This window comes from Chanodichthys erythropterus, chromosome 20 (genome assembly GCF_024489055.1).
Source record: "Chanodichthys erythropterus isolate Z2021 chromosome 20, ASM2448905v1, whole genome shotgun sequence".
NCBI lineage: Eukaryota > Metazoa > Chordata > Actinopteri > Cypriniformes > Xenocyprididae > Chanodichthys > Chanodichthys erythropterus.
The window spans coordinates 26835573-26854478 of NC_090240.1; the positions used below are offsets into that span (position 1 = coordinate 26835573).

Consider the following 18906-nt stretch of genomic DNA (forward strand, 5'->3'; position numbering starts at 1 on the left):
ATTATCGCACATTCATATTCTGAGCACAGGTCCAGTACCAGTGTCCAGTTGGTGGCAAAGGGAGCATTGATTACAGCAATTATTTTGAAGTAGAAGAACCACTGTTATCCCGTCTCACTTGCGTCAAAAAGTCTGGTTCTCATTGCATGTTATTTTGGCCAGGAAATGTCCACTTGGAGAGGAAGAAAACATTTGGCTTGCATGTAAATTGACTAAGTAACTTTTTATGTGCCGTTTACAGGCAGGGTTATCTAAAATGGATGATACCAATGGGAGACAAAGTGTAAAGTAATTGCCTTGCTGTCTTTGATGGAGCTTAATTACTGAAGAATGTGTAATATTTACTACTGTATTTAATGGCAGAAGGTGGAGTTGGGATATTGGGCATTCATATCATAAGGGTCATGATACCTGGAGAGAAAAAGATCTAAATTATCTGGCCAAAATAAAGACAAGGAATCTGAGTGAACAAAACGTGGGCTTCAATGACATTTGTTGAATTAAAAACCAGTAATGAAATAAGAAGAGGAATGTGACTTCTGACTCGTTCTGAAGTAACCATGTGAACCCGCTGAACGAATCAGAACGACTCTTTTTAGATTCAAAACATTTGAGTCACTGGGTGAGTCACGCCCACTACTACTGCAAACACAGAACATGTTGAGAAGAGCTAAGGGAAATCAGTTTATATTTTCAGTGTAGAAATTATTAATTTATCACACCTTTTTTGTATTATTACTTCTTGAATGCTTCTTGTAAATAATCCTACTAAGCGTTCTTGAAAGTTCCAATGGAGGAGAACCGAGCTCTCAGTGAATCAGAAAAGGTAGAGTTATAGAGTTTTTTTCTTGATATTTTTTAAACAAACTGAAAGATTTTTATTTTCAAAACATTTCAGTTACTCATAGAAGAATAAAGAATGGTTGCCAGTTATATCATATGATAAATATATATACACCATTTTTTTAAAATTCTGTTGTATCCATTTTATCTGTTTTATTTGCAGGTTTGTCAATTAACCAGCCTTGTTTATTATTAAATATTGGAAAAATATTAAAGTGCATTTGACATGTAAGAAGAGGAATTACACCAGTACTGTTTTGGAACACTATAAATAGCATTTTAGGGAGTGACCATGTATTCACTGCTCTCACAGAACCTGTTTGAAAGAACTGGAGAACACCCTTCATCACCACCCTAAACTGCTATGCTGACACACTGCAGGCTTGCCTTGGAAATGTTATCATTCCCATGCTTTGTGTTTAACCAAAACAAAGTTATCTAATCTCTATTCAAAATATATCTCTTATCTATGGAATAATCTACACAAACATTTAAAAACAAAGTAAGATAAGAAAATCCACATAGCAACAATATGAGGATCTTTGTCATTCTAAATGATGTTCTTTGGAAAATATAAAAGTAGAACATGCACGCAATATGCTGCTTTTTTTTTTTTTAACAATGCATAAAATACACTTAAATATGTTTGAATATCGTAAAATTAAAAGTACTAGCATTCCCTGAACAGTCAAGACTTTAGCTCAATATTCTGGATGTGCACACATAAAACATGGCATTTGTGGGCAGATTATTATTATCTTAAAAATAAAATTATGTTTTCTTATGTAGGCATGTTACTGAAATGTGACAGTATTTGATGCTAAATTGACCATAGTACTCAAGCATGTCTACTTTGTTAAGTAGGATTAGAGAAATAATTATATTAAAGGGTTAGTTCACCCAAAAATGAACATTCTATCATTAATTACTCGCCCTCATAACGTTCCACACCTGTAAGACCTTTGTTCATCTTCGGAACACAAACTAAGATATTTTTCATAAAATCTGATGGCTCAGTGAGGCCTCTGTTGTCTATTGCCAAAGTCATGTGATTTCACGTGATTTTGGTAGTTTGATACACGCTCTGAACCACTGATTTGAAACAAAAGATTCATAAAGCTTCATGAAGCAGTGTTTTGAAATCGCCCATCACTAGATATTGTTGAATAAAGTCATTATTTAGTTTTTTTTGGCACACAAAAAGTATTCTCGGAACTTCATAACATTAAGGTTGAACCACTGTAGTCACATGAACTGTTTTAAATATGTTTTTAGTAGCTTTCTGGGCATTGAAAGTGTTAATTGTCTTGCTGTATATATGTATATATACCGTGTGTGCGGAAAGTATTCAGACCCCCTTACATTTTTCACTCTTTGTTATATTGCAGCTATTTGCTAAAATCATTTGTTCATTTTTTCGCTCATTAATGTAAAATATAAAAAACACAGAATTGTTGACATTTTTGCAGATTTATTAAAAAAGAAAAACTGAAATATCGCATGGTCCTAAGTATTCAGACCCTTTGCTGTGACATTCATATATTTAACTCAGGTGCTGTCAATTTCTTCTGATCATCCTTGGGATGGTTCTACACCTTCATTTGAGTCCAGCTGTGTTTGATTATACTGATTGGACTTGATTAGGAAAGCCACACACCTGTCTATATAAGACCTTACAGCTCACAGTGCATGTCAGAGCAAATGAGAATCATGAGGTCAAAGGAACTGACTGTAGAGCTCAGAGACAGAATTGTGGCAAGGCACAGATCTGGCCAAGGTTACAAAAAAATTTCTGCTGCACTTAAGGTTCCTAAGAGCACAGTGGCCTCCATAATCCTTAAATGGAAGATATTTGGGACGACCAGAACCCTTTCTAGAGCTGGCCGTCCGGCCAAACTGAGTTATCGGGGGAGAAGAGCCATGGTGAGAGAGGTAAAGAAGAACCCAAAGATCACTGTGGCTGAGCTCCAGAGATGCAGTCGGGAGATGGGAGAAAGTTGTAGAAAGTCAACCATCACTGCAGCCCTCCAACAGTCGGGGCTTTATGGCAGAGTGACCCGACGGAAGCCTCTCCTCAGTGCAAGACACATGAAAGCCTGCATGGAGTTTGCTAAAAAACACCTGAAGGACTCCAAGATGGTGATCCAATAAGATTCTCTGGTCTGATGAGACCAAGATATAACTTTTTGGCCTTAATTCTAAGCGGTATGTGTGGAGAAAACCGCACACTGCTCATCACCTGTCCAATACAGTCCCAACAGTGAAGCATGGTGGTGGCAGCATCATGCTGTGGGGGTGTTTTTCAGCTGCAGGGACAGGACGACTGGTTGCAATCGAGGGAAAGATGAATGCGGCCAAGTACAGGGATATCCTGGACGAAAACCTTCTCCAGAGTGCTCAGGACCTCAGACTGGGCCGAAGGTTTACCTTCCAACAAGACAATGACCCTAAACACACAGCTAAAATAATGAAGGAGTGGCTTCGCAACAACTCTGTGACTGTTCTTGAATGGCCCAGCCAGAGCACTGACTTAAACCCAATTGAGCATCTCTGGAGAGACCTAAAAATGGCTGTCCACCAACGTTTTCCATCCAACCTGACAGAACTGGAGAGGATCTGCAAGAAGGAATGGCAGAGGATCCCCAAATCCAGGTGTGAAAAACTTGTTGCATCTTTCCCAAAAAGACTCATGGCTGTATTAGATCAAAAGGGTGCTTCTACTAAATACTGAGCAAAGGGTCTGAATACTTAGGACCATGTGATATTTCAGTTTTTCTTTTTTAATAAATCTGCAAAAATGTCAACAATTCTGTGTTTTTCTGTCAATATGGGGTGCTGTGTGTACATTAATGAGGGAAAAAAAATAACTTAAATGATTTTAGCAAATGGCTGCAATATAACAAAGAGTGAAAAATTTAAGGGGGTCTGAATACTTTCCGTACCCACTGTATATGGAGGCCTCACTGAGCCATCAGAGTTGAACATCTTGAACATTGAACATCAAAAACATCTTAATTTGTGTTCCGAAGATGAACGAAGGTCTTAAGCATGTGGAATGACATGAGGGTGAGTAATAAATGACAGAATTTTCATTTTTGGGTGAACTAACCCTTTAAATACATATTGTTCATCTGTTTTCCTCACTATACTTACAGTAGTCCTGTAATGACACTTTTTGGCTTGTTGGTGAAATTTGTGCAGATTTTGGAAAATCCACCTGCAGTCTCTTTCTAAACATCCCTGCTTTATGTTAGTTACCACTCTACCAGCTAATTCTGTTTCACATAAGAATACAATACGGGTATAGCCATTGGTTTCTTTCTTCTGCTGCCTTCTTTAGAAAAACCTTTGTTAAAGGGGTCATTTAAGATGTGTTCATTTGGAGGGAATATAGAATATGTTTCATGGATACAGTATTTTATTCACTCCCTGTCAGGCTCTTGCCACAGGGAACGGAGAGCGTCGCTTCAACATGAATCATTACGCTACTAAGAAGAGTGCAGCGCAGAGCATGTTGGATGTGGCTCTTCTCATGGCCAACTCCTCTCAGCTGAAGACAGTGCTGCATTCAGGACCTCAGCACCGCTTCTACGCCCCTCTTATTGCTCTCATCTCACTGTCCATCTCACTGCAGGTCATTGTTGGCCTCCTACTCATCTTCATTGGTTAGTTTATGTCTGTTTGAAAGCATTCTGATCTTCTTTCATTGGCGACACTGATGTTTTCTCTTGTTTCCTTCAGTGAAGTATGACCTGAATGATGTTAAGAAACAGCCGAGGCTAAACACAATGAATGATGCAGCAACTATTTTTGTGTTCTTTACTGTTCTTATCAACGTCTTCATCACAGCGTTGGGATTTGAGACTGGAGGGTGAGCAGAGTAACCGCAAAGTCTCAGTTAATAGATTCTTGTTTCATTCTTGTTTTTCCAAAAGTCTGTCCATAATTTACATAGTTAATTGAGGAAATGTCAGAGTAAGAAATCTGGACATGTGGACATATGCCTTCTTTATTCTCACATCAGAATAGCACTCAGACTGTACTGACTTTACATCTCATCCCCTTGTTTCAGCGGCAGTGTAATATTTGAGACTGCACTCGCTCGGACCAGCTCTGTAAACATCACTGATGATGTATAAGCACACAAGGACTGTCATGTGATACCATTTAAAGCCTGCCTTTTGTTTCATCATCATGTATTTTATAAAATATATCACAGGACACTGTACTCCATATAATATCTAAGCAAAATATGATGTTTTGTATGTTTAGGCAGAACATTTTAACAAACTAAGAAGTTATTTTCGTGGTTTATGTGAAAGACAGCGTGGCGTTAAGGATACCTTTGTATATAAGGAACAAAATTATTATAGTCAAATGTTTGTGAAAATTTGCTCTTTTTATTTTTCATGTTATTTATATCTTTCCATCTTTAAAGCATAAACATTTGAAATTTGATTTTTTTTTCACACAATTTTTTTTTTTCTTGTGGAAGGATTGATACTAAATCAGTTTGCATATGGTCTAAAATGGAGAACGTAAAAAAAATATTAATGCTTAAATTAATTAGTTGCATTTTAAAATAGCATGTTTCAAAAACATGCAAAAATGCACAATTGTGACCTCATGCTGAAATAAAGATTACAGATTTAATAATCACATAATGAGATTTTTGTTTTTCGAAAGGACAACTAAAAGTATAAAGCAGCAAAAATGAAACATGTCTAAAATATGTAAAATATAAAAAGACTTAAAATGTTTGTCAGCATACCAAAATACTCCAATCCTCAATTATCATATTTTTCCTTTTTTTAAAAAAAAAAAAATAAATAAATAATACTGTAGTTTTTGTTTAGTTGTAATATCGGTGTGACCGCTGGGCGTCGCTGTAACCGCAGGCGCTGAATGACACTGGCGCACAGTCAACAGACTCTGCAGGAATAACAACATGGCGGGCAATTCAAAAGAGCAGCAGCTGTCTCTGCGAGTATACAACACCCTTCAGGTAGTTTCCACTTCTTCACAGACGCACCACACGTTATAAGGAGACATTAAAGTAATTTTCTGATGTTTCGCGAACTTAAAACTGGCTGTTTTGAGTCTAGTAACGTTACTGTTTAGTGTCTAGTTAGCATCACGTCAACGCTAGTTTTGGAGCTAATAGTTTTTAGTTTCGTATATTTCCGTAATTTGTCAACTAAATAAAATTGTAATAACAAATATTTCAGGATATTATCTGCTGTTTAGTAGACAACAGATTCACTTATGTAATAGAGATAATGTAGTATTTGATTTAATTGCTGGTATAGTCATAGTTTCTCTGATCAGACTCTGTTTATGCTGTATATAAAGATGATCTCTCCAAATATGATCATCCTCCTGAAGGATCACCATTCTAAAATTGACAAGCCAAATATATAGTTTCTTCATTGACCCAGTTTATACTGAGAAAATTAATATTATAACCTAAATGTCTAAAATAATATTTGGAAAATATTTAGATTCTGTTGTTACATTATCATGTGTATTTTTTTCTACTCATAGTGCTGTATTGTATTTATTTATTCACTTATTTATTGTAATCTAAATTTTATTTTTATTATTTATTTATTTAGTTTTTTTTTTACACTATATTTCCCTAAACTTTTTCATGAACCCCCTAGAACTCCCTTTGTGGCCCCCAGTTTTAAAACCTCTGATTTAATGTGTCACCTCCAGTCTAAATGTGAGAAACCAAACCTAAGTGTCACAAATGACACTAACAAGAAACTGGATACACAGTAGTGTTATTGTGACACAGGTCCAGATTTTGTATTTAGACTATCTGTGAAGGATTAGACTGTCTTAGATGTTGAAGTGTTAATGTGTTGTGTTCAGAGTCTGGGCTGTCCTCTGGTGGATGGGCTGTACCTGAGGGAGGCCGACAGCGTGCAGGAGCTCCTCTGCACTCCTTCCTTACACAGGACTGATATACTCAAGTGGATCTGCACCAGGTCTGATGCCTGATTGACTATGATAATGATGTCATGTGTGTTCTTTATAAATATATATACTAAAATGTCCTGCTATGTTTGTGTTTATTTTTACAAAGCATTTGTCCATCCCTAAGGGAGAAGCTTTCCAAAATCAAAGCAGCTCAGAATGGGGATTTAATCCAGGGTAAGTCCAACAAATGCTCAGTTTCTTACTGTTTTATTTTCTTAAGCTCATTGTTTTGTTATTGTTGTGCTTTCTCTCTCACAGAACTCACACGGTTTGGACATGAAATGATGTTATGTAAAGCTAATGACCAGGATTTAATCAAGGTATGGAGTTATATGATGTTGAGCTTTATATTTTATGTAAGAAGCAGAATAGAGGTTACTGAGAACTTTTTATTGTCTCTTGATTATTGCACCTGTGTAATAACAATGCTGAAAATTTCATTGAAGTAAAAATAATTTACTTTATAATCATTAAATAATGATTTACCTGTAACACTTTACAATAAGGTTCATTTGTTAACATTATTTAATGTATGAACTAGCATGAACTAACTGAGCTATACATTTGTTACTGTATTTGTTAATGTTAGTTAAAAAAAATAGTGCTCATTGTATGTTCATGTTAATTCAAAGTGCATTAACTAATGTTAACAAATACAACTCTTGATTAATAATGTATTAGTAAATGTTGAAATTAACATTAACAAAGATTAATAAATGCTGTAGAAGTGCAATTCATTATCAGTTCATGTTAACTAATGAAGATTATTGTAAATTGTTACCGATCTACTCAAGCGTATTCATACAGAAAATTTGTTTTCCAAACGTAGATTTTGTTCCAGCAAAAATATTTGTGATGGATCGTATCAAATTTAGTTAATAAATCAGGCAATTTGAGCTGTTTAACACAAATGGTATAGCCATTCTTTCTTATTCATTTTAAATTCATAAACTAATGCGGAATTATTCTATTGCGTCTGTCATATTTTCAGGGTCTAGCGCCACCGTTACAGCAGCTGGTGTTTCTAGAGCAGCTTCTAGTGGTTATTCAAGCAGACTCCTCCATACATCCTAGGTATCTGACTTTTAGTGTTTTGTATCATTGATTTAACATCAACAATGAGTCAGGCCCTCCTAAGGCTCTAAAATAATATTATGTGGTCTTGTTTCTTTGGCCTACTTGTTTTGTTTTGATCGACATAGACAGAAGTCATCCTCTGGAGATGACAGTGTGAAGAACGATGATCTTCTTGGTGAGCTGATGTTTCAGGATAACTTATCTGACCTGGATATGCTCCTGAACCCAACCTGCAACCCGTGGTCCGCACATATTCGTGAACATCTGATACGCACGCAGTCGGCTCACAACAAAATGAACGGGAACCACAGTAAACCTAGTGATTTCATAAACAGGTCTGTGTGATTGTTGTGTTGCCATGTGCGGGGTTTTTTTATATCAAAACCATTGTCTTTAACATGGTTATTTGTTATTTACCACTGTTGAAGGAGTGAACATTCCCGACATGGAAGTCATGGAGAAGAAAGCCTGTCAGAGGCCAAAGCATTGCTGCAGTCTACCCAAAGCACATTAGAGGAACTCCACAAAGAGGTGGGACCATCATGTGCTGCTTTTTACATTTGATATCATGAGTCTGGTTTGCGTAATAGCTTGATTCTGATTCTTGATTCTGTTCCTCAGTGCGAGTTCCTGCAGGCAGATTCGTCAGGTTCTGCAGCTGTGCTGTCCCCCTGTATGCTGAAAGTAGCCATCTCGGACATGTCTCAGCTTATGACGGCCTTCGGACACATCTACAACACTGATTTTAAAGGCTACTGCCAGAGAACCCCGCCGCCCCTCAGTTCCAGCACTAGTGTGTTTCAGTCTGTACATCAGCTTCTGCACATCTGTAATACGGTAAAGCATTGTAAATCTTTTATATGCAATAATTTAACAGAAATCTCATTTCTCTTTTTTTGCAAGTATAAATTTGAATATAATTTAACAGGTTTTCTGATTAAACATGGTTTTAATAATATTTATAAAAAATTTGTTTAATCAAAATCATATTTCAATGCCGTTATCCTCAGTCCAGCAGAGAATATAGATGCATATGGAGCACCAAACGGTAGAGCTGGGACAATAAATCGATGCATCGTGAATCGAGAAATGATTCTGGATAGATTTTCCAAATGATTCTCTCTCAAATAGATCCTAAGCTTAGTTTTTAACAGCAGATGGCGCTCTAGGCTAGTTTTTAACCGCACACTCAAATGCTCACGAAGAAGAGCACTCGTGCATTTGGCTGAGTTTTTATGCGTTTATGATGTGAGGCAAAGTCCCTTTAAGACAAGTCATTTCACTCGGCGGCCATCTTTGAAACACCTCTCGGGCATCCTGGGCATCATGCAGCTCCTATCTCTTTGAATGGGGAAACATCAGATTCTCCAAAACTGTTCGTCAACCTTACGATTAAATTTCATATTTGAAATCACCAATGAAATCTAACAACATCCGACTCATAAATTTAGTTTCTAAACGCTCGAATCATGACAAAAAACTGTATTTTTTTTTCAGGCTGGATCAAGCTAATGCGCATGCGCAGACCTAAATGCGCGTCTCTTCGGATTTTCTCTGTTTCTATAGAAACCGGTGATTGTAACGGCCGCTGAAGTGACGCAATGACTTTACCAATCGGCGATTGGCTCTTGGCTCTTTGCTTTAGAAGGCGGGACTTATTCCGCCATATTGCGCGTTACACTTTCTCCCATTCAAAACAATACGAGTGACATGTCTTGTGTTATTCTATAGTCTGTGTGAGGTTAATGTAAACAGCCCACTGCTAACACCCTTGTAAACTGATTATTTTTTAGAAGGTTCAAGTGATGTGTAAGGAATAGGGCTGCAACAAACGATTATTTTGATTGTCGATTATTGGAACGATTAATCGACTAATCGTCGATTATTGCACTGATTAATCAGTAAGCTTTGTTTGATTATTCTACTTTAGCAATTAGTTAAAAATACTGAGTTATACTGTACTTTAACTAGTAAATAAATGAAGGAAATCACTTCAGCTTTTGAAAGTGTATTTTTAATGATTTTCAAGCCAACTGAATAGACCAATATCCTTCAGGTTTTCTTTCCCCCTCAGAAGTCATCAATAGTCCAACTGTTACAATGACTGGTACTGTGTTTTTAAGTCTGGGAATTGTAATAACTTTTTAATAACAGTAAAAATATTAATGTATTTATGTAAAAATGTAATGTAATTATGTGTTGTTTTTGTTTGTTTTTTTAAAAAATGCCCCTCTCTAGATTTATATATATATATATATATATATATATATATATATATATATATATATATATATATATATACACTAACTATCGAGTTTATGGTCATTGAATGGCTTTCCTGTGGTAAATGTTACATTTTGTGTGTTCTATATTCGTTTGCAAGTTTTATTGATTTTTTTCTGCGGTTAAAACTTGTATTAGGTGATTACATTAGAGATGGATTCATTTCAGTAAGTTCAGTAAGTACTTTTTGATGTTCATTCATGTCTATTTCGCGCTGTAATAGAGAGGAATAGGTTCACATGCCGCTTGAACTGAGGTGTTTACATCGATCTGCCGCTCCACGATAAACAGCGTCACATCCACAAGTATTGCTTGAATCCCGTAGTAAAATTGACAGAATTTAAAAGCTGAGACTTAGTTTTATATCATAAGTAACCTGATCTGTCTTCGCGTTGTCTGTGTCCTCTTTGCTCTGCGATGCATCTTTCACTGTGTGGGACGTGTGGCGTGAGAACAGTGAGTTTGAATGAGAGTTGGTGGCCCTGCATGACAGTATTCTGTGGTTATGCTAAACGTTATGTTTGTTATGTTTATACTGTTAATCTCCCACATTTCACGGGTTCGACTTCGTTAGCACTATGTACTCCAAAGCGCTGACTTCTTTTATTAGATTGGATCCGGGAGGGCTGCTTTACAGTAATGCGCTACAGCGCCCCACTGGTTACACCGCATTATTGCAGGCTAGAGACTATTCGACAACAAAAATATTTTTTCGACAATTTTTTATTGTCGACGTTGTTCAGCCCTAGTAAGGAATACGAAAACAGCCATCTGTTGTTAAAAACTAAGTTCAGAATTGATTGGAGAGAGAATAGCGATACATTCAGAAAATATCAGGATAATTTCTTAATTCACGATGCATCGTTTTATTGTCCCACCCTACCAAACGGATATGGTTATTGGGAAAAAAATATGAGATGGAAGGAAAAATTATATTTCACTGCTTTTGCATTTCACCGAGAAACTGTTTGCTTGCAAAACCTTTGTGCTCGTTTGCACAACTTTTGTGATGGAAATAATATAAGGTGGGAGGAAAAACTATATTTCATTGCTTTTGTGAACAAACGCAAAGTTTCTTCGGAGAACACAATAGTTTTGCAAAAGAACGCAATTTTTTTGCGAGCAAAGTTTCACTGGGAAAAGAGCACTTTGTGACAGAATGTAAATGTTTTGCCCGTGAACACAATGTTTGTCAGGGAAACGCAGTACTTTACAGCAAAAGACTGCAAATGTTTTGAGTGAACACCAAGATCTCAGGGAAATGACAGAAAGCACATGTTTTGTAAGTGACCGCAAAGTTTCTTGGAGAAATGCAATACTTTTCTGAGAGTACGCAAATGTTTAGTGCAAAAGCACTGAAATACTGTACATTTTTTTTCTCCTGTTTTTTCCATCACCATGTCCCTTTAGTGACTTTGTAGGTGTATACTTTGCATATTCAAATACAAATACTTTACATATTCTTCATTTACTCTTCAGGAGTTGGAGGCTCTTAAGCAGCTGTCTGAAACCTCGTCATCTCTTACACAAACAGTACAACAGCTGCAGACAGACAGGCGGTACTGGTCTAAAGGAGAAAAGCACACGCTACGTGAGTATTTTCTCGGATGCCTTGGATTTGAGCAAACCTGTGTACACAACCTTTCAAAAATGTTTTTTATTTTTTTATTTTAGCCAAACAGTTGGAGGAGCTGAAAAACAGATATGTGGCTTTACTTTCCCTTCACCAATCATAACCTTAAAGGACTCTCTCACTGTCTAAACAGAAAACTATAGCTTATTTCTTCAATTTAAGTTTTAAGACCACTATGCGATGCACTGTTGTACAGATTTATTTTCCTTGAAATAATAAATTGCTGTCATTGAACCCGAAGACATTGATTAATAGAAATCAAACTAATGATGAAATTGTTCCATCTAATTATATATTCCTCTTTCCTTATAAACCCCCATGTTGGGTAATGTTAGTGCTGTAATGCTATTAGTACATGTTTTGACTCACAAATAATGCAGATGCAGTAGGAAACACAAGTGTATCTTTTTGTGTGTTTGTTCTGAAATGTTATGTTTGTTTGTTTTTAAATAAAGGTTCACATTACTACTTTTCAGTGTTTTTTTTTATTTTTTAAACTTTAAGATATTTTATATTTAAACGTGAACTGAAGAAGTAATCAGTTTCAAAGTTTTTGTATGTTCACGCGTTGGTGAGAGTGACTGATGGGAGGGTCTTTCTCTCGATCTTTAAAAGCATATCTTATGGAGAAAGCCAGGATTTGTAGTGTAAGACACTTCTCAGGTTCAGCTGATTCGTTTTTGAGCATCTTGACTGCTTCTTTTAAGCATTTCTGCTGCTAAACAAAACCTGAAGCCAATGGAGAATCAAGCCCCCAATCAACAAGGAGTGGTGAGTAACAGATGTGTTCTTCCTGATCTGTTTATATATGTATAAGCATTTTACAGTACAGATAACACCTAGCAGCTCCATAGTGGCATTAATATACTTTTCATATGAGATAATTTATTTTATTTATATATATATATATATAATATTCTGTTACAAGCAGACTTGTCAGGATTTCATCCAAAAGACATCCACCCAATGGCACCTAAGTGATGGCCATACTTCTGTTGAAACGGTCTTTTAGTTCTGTGTACAAGCAGTGCTGTGTGAAGTTTCTTATTTGCTTAGGCTTTCAGTTTCTGTCCTGTGGAAAAACCAGAGCAAAAATTCAAATGAAAGTTGAGGGTTTTTTCTGCATAGGAGTTGTTCTCTAACTTCTGTCATGCACTCATTAGCTACTTTTAATCTATTGACTAATTTCATGTTCATGTTGTGCATGCCACTGAATGTTATAATGTAATGTTCACTCCCTTTTAGGCTCGTGCCACAGCGAACGGAGAGCGTCGCTTCAACATGAATCATTACGCTACTAAGAAGAGTGCAGCGCAGAGCATGTTGGATGTGGCTCTTCTGATGGCCAACTCCTCTCAGCTGAAGACAGTGCTGCATTCAGGACCTCAGCACCGCTTCTACGCCCCTCTTATTGCTCTCATCTCACTGTCCATCTCACTGCAGGTCATTGTTGGCCTCCTACTCATCTTCATTGGTTAGTTTATGTCTGTTTGAAAGCATTCTGATCTTCTTTCATTGGCGACACTGATGTTTTCTCTTGTTTCCTTCAGTGAAGTATGACCTGAATGATGTTAAGAAACAGCCGAGGCTGAACACAATGAATAATATGGCCACTGTTTTTGTGTTCTTTACTGTTCTTATCAACATCATCATCACAGCGTTGGGATTTGAGACTGGAGGGTGAGCAGAATCTCATTAGCGAATGGATTAAATATCTGTTTTTTCTTTCACACTTTTAGACCAGTTAGCAGAAAATGCAGTTTAAAAAGAGTCTGCAGGAAATTTGAGTCAAATTGTTTTCATAGAATAGAATTTATAGTCTTGAGTATTTTTGTCTGGATATCTATACTTTGTTTACATTAAAGCACATACTGTATTGTACTGACTTTACATCTCTTCTCTGTTTTAGAAACAGCATCTGATACTGCACTCCCTCCAAATACACATGTGGTTGCTCACATGTGATTGTATTTACACATTTATTTTTAATTTACTGTACATTTACCTGAGTTGCTTCCATTTACTGTAATCAAAATCTAATGTCTGAGCAAATGTGTAATTTGATGTTTTGTGAGGAATTGAATTTTCTAATATGAATTTCTAATTCACTTAATTGACAGCAGTCAAGAAATAAAAACCATGAAAGACACCATCAAGAAAGTTAGTCGTGTAATATTTGTCCCTCTCATTTTTAAACTACTGCTGAAAACCTCATTAAAACAAAACTTTTTTTTTTTTTTTTTTTACAAATATCACTTTTATTAGGTAAAATTTCAAACAAAGTGGCATTTTTAAAGAGCAAGCAAACATTTTACAAAAATAAGTTTGTATAGTTTTGAATGATAAACTGGTGGTTACATTTATTAGACAAAAGTGTTTGGACACGTTCTGTTTGTGCAATTACTTTGCAAATTGAGAAAAGCTTTACATCAACATTGCATTGCATTCAATTGTCATTATCAAATAACAATTCAATGCAATGACATTCATAAACTGATGAGCCAAAACATTATGACCAGACACAGGTGAAATGGAAAAATGTTTATAATTTCCTAAAAGTGATAATGTTGATGTTGATAATTTCTCAAACTGATTGAGCATTTGTGGGACATGCTGGAACAAGTTCAAGTACCTCGCAAGTAACTGGACTTTAAGGATCTGCAAATAGAGATAATATTTTGGCTCATCTCTGTATACTCTGGCTTAAGTTTTCCAAATACTTTTTGGGTACACTATATATAACATTCAAAAGTAGTGTTTACATGTCATGGACAATACTGTCTAGCAGAAGGATAGTCAATGAATCTGTTTAACTCGTTCCAAACCACTGACAGAATTTACCATCATTTATGAGACAACGCTTCCCTGCCATTGACGATATTGTCTGGCTTTCCGTGTTTTTAACTGTTATATGGTATGGGGCACTATTACGCATTTTTCTGAAAGAGTACAGAATCAAAACATGCAAAAATGCAGAGCCCCGCACATGACATGCAGGTGGGGGGAAAGAAAATCATGCGCACTTTACTACTTTATTTAAGTCATTCTCTGGATTTACTAAATTGTGCGCGTGATTTATAAATCGAGGGAACGACTTAGTAAAGCCTACTTAGTAAAAAGTTATCCTACTATTTTTTCCCTGGATGTCATGTGAAGGGCCCCGTACAAAAAAGAAAACGGAAACAAGCGATAAAAGCATTGCTAATGCACTTTTCAATCTTTGAAAAAGAAAAAAAGAGCTTTTTTCTGACCTCAAAATGGTGCTTTTTTATGACAAGTGTTGATAAAAAAAAATAATGCATGTTCAGATCTTCATACAACAAAATATTCTGGGGGCCATGAAAGTTTTGTGAAAATGATATAAAAAATGCTGCCGGTGGTTAGCATTTGGGGAAAGAGTTAATAAAAATGATTTCTATTTATACAATTTATATCCTTATCAAAGACTTGAACAATAGTAATAAGGCACTCAAGGCTTTACTATATTGTGAATATAGTCTTGACTGAAGCAGATGTGTTGTATTGTACCTAACAACGACATTTAGCTGTAACTATTATTCACAAAATAGCCTAACCTTGTGTACTTTATTGCTTTAATATACTTAGCTTTAAATTCAGCACCTCAGAATTCATTAAAAAAACATCAAATAGAAACAATGTACCAAATAGTGTTGGGTTTTGATAGGGGCTTATGAACATATTTAAAATATCTCACTGCTCCTCTACTGAATGGTTTTAAAGGGCGTCTCTTCTGCAGGCTCCATACAAGTGTACACATAATAAAGAAACACAGCAATGATAAGAAACACCAAGACACGCAGCCACGCCGGCACACCTCCAGGTTTGCTGGTCTCTGGACTCGCACCACGCTGGATGGATTTGGAGACTGACGGGCCTGGGCGAGAAGAACTCTGATAGGTTGTTCGAGTTGGGCTTATAATGGGCCTTTAAAATAGACAGGAAAAACATTTCATTTATTTTTCAGTGAGGTTACAGGAATATTAACATTATAATCAAACATATTTTAAGAGAAGAAGAAGAAAAAAAATAATATAAACATTCTGAAACAATATTATTAAAACAAAAACTCACTCATTGGTATGGCCTACATCATCATCATCTCTATAATCGGTAATCTTCGACCTCCTTATGCTGTGGAGTGAGCATATATCCAGTTAGCATTTAGGAGGTGGAAACCACTTTTAAACTTCAACTGAGACAAAAAATAAATAAATGAATCACACAATAATAATGCAATTATTGTAAGCGTATAAGAAGAATATTATCATGGTTGGCAGGTTTTCACAACAAAACCTGCCCAAATGCTACTCAAAACTAGTCCAATCACGTTTCGGGGGGTCCCACAGTAAAATTTGCATTCTGTGGAGTAAAATCTGCGTTTTTGGCGTGGTTCCCCTGGTAAAATTCGCATTCCAGGGGTTAAATATCATGTTATTTGGGGTTGCTTCAACCTGCGGACATGAAAAACAACCCCCTGCAATGCAGTAAAGTAAAAGTAGCCCAATTCCGCGGGACTTGGCAACACTGAATATTATCTGTGATCTAAGCAAGACAGTTGGATAGACATTATAATTGTGAAATTTATAACTGCTTTACATATTCTATAAAATAAAAAAGCTACTTACACATCACCAAATCCATCGTGTCTTGTCAGTTGTGGCTGCTAAATATGAAAGTATGATAAATACACTACATGTGTGATGCCATGAGCAGTTACCCTTCAAATTCAGTTTATTTTTTACTTACAGGCTGATGATAGGTCAAATATTCCACTTCCTCTTCTATGAAAACAAGCACATTTTACAAGTGTAATTCTTCACCATAACGTATGATTGATAACAAATATTCCCTTTTTTTTTTTTTTAAAGCAAATCCTTACGTTCTTCTCTGTAGTATGTCTTGTCAGACGAGGAAGGCTTAGTGTTTTTGGCCATGGCCTCTTTCAGTTTCTTTTCATAGAGCTTTCTTGTGGATTCTGCAAAACAACACCGCCACCAAATCACAACATTTGCCAGATTTATTGAAAAAAATATATATATTTAACACTTCCCTGAGCTAGAGCTAAAATTTAATGAATAAAAACAAAAATGAAGAAAATATAATAAAGTACTCTGAATAATTAATAATATTTTTTCTAACTATAAATGTTTTAACTTAGATTATAGACAACACATACCTACTATTGGCCCATGTTTAATGCCATATTCATCCAGGAGCTGACTGATCTCCTTGTCAGATTTTCCACTTAATGAAGACATATCTGCAACAACAGGTTTAATGTTAATGTTTAAGGTATAATATATATAAACAAATCAATAGAGAACTGCCATTACTCATAATAATGTTCTAAGTAACTAGTAGGCCTACTTGACTGAGAAATGTAACATACAATGTTTATTTTAACCCCATAGAGAGTCTTATATAGTTCAAACAATATACCACAGAGATATGAGATATTCTTGAGCACTGTACCAAAACAAAAAGGTACTTTAGTGTGAGAGTACAACATCTGGGCTGAATGATACACATGTTGTGCAGACCTCAACAGCTGAGGTAACGTTACTATGAACAAAACACATTTCCTACGCAAAGACCAAGCGAAAATGGGATCGTCTGCCATATTAAAAGACATTAAAACAAAAGCATTAAACTCCAAACGCGTTTAAATTATTAGAAAATAGATTTCTCGGGCTCGAGATCGCAAGCGAAACCACTGACACAACTTTACGCTTTTAGCGTGACTTAGGATAGAAGGGCAAGCCATAGCTTTGCAATAACAATAGTTTTGTGTATTTTCTTGCATATATATATATATACCTTTTATGCTTAAAAATACTACTTTTGTAATAATTAACTTACCTTAAACGATTCCAGGACGTAAAAAGGCGCTTTGCTGAGCTGGGCGTGTCGCGCGAGAGGAGGAGACACGAATCACTTCCTCACGCTGGAAATGACTAGGCGTGTTCAAAGCGTCAAAGCTCTCTCTCTCTCTCTGTCACACACACACACACACACACACACACACACACACACACACACACACACACACACACACACACACACACACACACAGAAGGTAAATGGCTCTCAAACTGTTGTTTTCCAGTAAAGGCAGTTATATTTTAATGTATACAGACCCATTTAATATAATATGAAAAAATAGCAAGTAATAGCTATGATAATTATATTTAAAAAAATATGTTGTTTGCAAAACTAACACAACAAAACGGATCAAAAGTGACAGCACTTTTAACCCTCTGCTGCACACATGCTGATGGCACATGAAAAAAAAAAATCATCATTAATTTAGGAACATGTTATTGATAAAAAAAAATGTCACAGAGAAAATTATCATCAAAATCAAAAACTTTTTTTAAAGGTGCCCTAGAACTTTTTAAAAAAAGATGTAATATAAGTCTAAGGTGTCCCCTGAATGTATCTGTGAAGTTTCAGCTCAAAATACCCCATAGATTTTTTTTAATAAATTTTTTTAACTGCCTATTTTGGGGCATCATTATAAATTCAGGGCTACTGGCCCTTTAATTCTCCTGCTCCACACCCACGGAGCTCGCGCTTGCCTTAAACAGTGCATAAACAAAGTTTACACAGCTAATATAACCCTCAAATGGATCTTTACAAAGTGTTCGTCATGAATGCTGCATGTATGCGTCGGATTATGTGAGTATTGTATACTGTTATATTGTTTACATTGATTCTGTATGAGTTTGAGGCTATGCTCCGTGGCTAACGGCTAATGCTACACTGTTGAAGAAATTTATAAAGAATGAAGTTGTGTTTATGAATTATACAGACTGCAAGTGTTTAAAAATGAAAATAACAACAGTCTTGTCTCCGTGAATACAGTAAGAAACGATGGCAACTTTAACCACATTTAACAGTACATTAGCAACATGCTAACGAAACATTTAGAAAGACAATTTACAAATATCACTAAAAATATCATGGATCATGTCAGTTATTATTGCTCCATCTGCCATTTTTCGCTGTTGTTCTTGCTTGCATACCTAGTCTGATGATTCAGCTGTGCACAGATCCAGACGTTA

At 36.0% G+C, this 18906-nt stretch overlaps 4 protein-coding genes across 7 annotated transcripts; 3 read left to right on the forward strand and 1 right to left on the reverse strand.

Moving 5' to 3' along the window:
- Positions 1-757: 757 nt before the first annotated feature.
- Positions 758-4718, forward strand: LOC137009592 (ninjurin-1-like). Its single transcript, XM_067371923.1, has 3 exons — positions 758-826; positions 4280-4508; positions 4585-4718. The coding sequence occupies exons 1-3, from the start codon at positions 791-793 to the stop codon at positions 4716-4718; spliced, it is 399 nt and encodes a 132-aa protein (XP_067228024.1). The 5' UTR covers positions 758-790.
- A 1058-nt stretch (positions 4719-5776) lies between these two features.
- Positions 5777-12239, forward strand: haus7 (HAUS augmin-like complex, subunit 7). Of its 2 annotated transcripts, none has more exons than XM_067371250.1 (10): positions 5777-5848; positions 6721-6836; positions 6953-7002; positions 7087-7148; positions 7820-7902; positions 8031-8240; positions 8334-8436; positions 8527-8742; positions 11668-11779; positions 11863-12239. In XM_067371250.1, the coding sequence occupies exons 1-10, from the start codon at positions 5792-5794 to the stop codon at positions 11922-11924; spliced, it is 1071 nt and encodes a 356-aa protein (XP_067227351.1). In that variant the 5' UTR covers positions 5777-5791; the 3' UTR covers positions 11925-12239. The 2 variants fall into 2 exon arrangements, with proteins under 2 accessions (XP_067227351.1, XP_067227350.1); XM_067371249.1 differs by having other exon boundaries at positions 6935-7002; positions 11863-12236.
- Positions 12240-12405: 166 nt separating this feature from the next.
- On the forward strand, positions 12406-13961 carry LOC137009222 (ninjurin-1-like). 2 transcript variants are annotated; one of them, XM_067371252.1, is made up of 4 exons: positions 12406-12592; positions 13067-13295; positions 13372-13501; positions 13731-13961. In XM_067371252.1, the coding sequence occupies exons 1-4, from the start codon at positions 12560-12562 to the stop codon at positions 13741-13743; spliced, it is 405 nt and encodes a 134-aa protein (XP_067227353.1). In that variant the 5' UTR covers positions 12406-12559; the 3' UTR covers positions 13744-13961. The 2 variants fall into 2 exon arrangements, with proteins under 2 accessions (XP_067227353.1, XP_067227354.1); XM_067371253.1 differs by lacking the exon at positions 13731-13961 and having other exon boundaries at positions 13372-13505.
- Positions 13962-14110: 149 nt separating this feature from the next.
- emd (emerin) lies at positions 14111-17793 on the reverse strand. 2 transcript variants are annotated; one of them, XM_067371300.1, is made up of 7 exons: positions 17702-17793; positions 17019-17102; positions 16722-16817; positions 16589-16623; positions 16468-16502; positions 15914-15973; positions 14111-15766 (listed from the first exon to the last, which is right to left on the reverse strand). In XM_067371300.1, the coding sequence occupies exons 2-7, from the start codon at positions 17098-17100 to the stop codon at positions 15544-15546; spliced, it is 531 nt and encodes a 176-aa protein (XP_067227401.1). In that variant the 5' UTR covers positions 17101-17102; positions 17702-17793; the 3' UTR covers positions 14111-15543. The 2 variants fall into 2 exon arrangements, with proteins under 2 accessions (XP_067227401.1, XP_067227400.1); XM_067371299.1 differs by having other exon boundaries at positions 16468-16505.
- Positions 17794-18906: the final 1113 nt, after the last annotated feature.

Coding starts and splice junctions, on each gene's coding strand:
- LOC137009592 (XM_067371923.1), top strand. CDS start 791: ATGGAGGAGAACCGAGCTCTCAGTGAATCAGAAAAG. Junction 827..4,279: donor CTCTCAGTGAATCAGAAAAG/GTAGAGTTATAG, acceptor ACTCCCTGTCAG/GCTCTTGCCACAGGGAACGG. Junction 4,509..4,584: donor CCTCCTACTCATCTTCATTG/GTTAGTTTATGT, acceptor TGTTTCCTTCAG/TGAAGTATGACCTGAATGAT.
- haus7 (XM_067371249.1), top strand. CDS start 5,792: ATGGCGGGCAATTCAAAAGAGCAGCAGCTGTCTCTGCGAGTATACAAC. Junction 5,849..6,720: donor GAGTATACAACACCCTTCAG/GTAGTTTCCACT, acceptor TGTTGTGTTCAG/AGTCTGGGCTGTCCTCTGGT. Junction 8,437..8,526: donor TAGAGGAACTCCACAAAGAG/GTGGGACCATCA, acceptor TCTGTTCCTCAG/TGCGAGTTCCTGCAGGCAGA.
- LOC137009222 (XM_067371252.1), top strand. CDS start 12,560: ATGGAGAATCAAGCCCCCAATCAACAAGGAGTG. Junction 12,593..13,066: donor CCCCCAATCAACAAGGAGTG/GTGAGTAACAGA, acceptor ACTCCCTTTTAG/GCTCGTGCCACAGCGAACGG. Junction 13,296..13,371: donor CCTCCTACTCATCTTCATTG/GTTAGTTTATGT, acceptor TGTTTCCTTCAG/TGAAGTATGACCTGAATGAT.
- emd (XM_067371299.1), bottom strand. CDS start 17,100: ATGTCTTCATTAAGTGGAAAATCTGACAAGGAGATCAGTCAGCTCCTG. Junction 16,506..16,588: donor ATTTGACCTATCATCAGCCT/GTAAGTAAAAAA, acceptor TTTCATATTTAG/CAGCCACAACTGACAAGACA. Junction 15,974..16,467: donor CACGATGGATTTGGTGATGT/GTAAGTAGCTTT, acceptor CTCACTCCACAG/CATAAGGAGGTCGAAGATTA.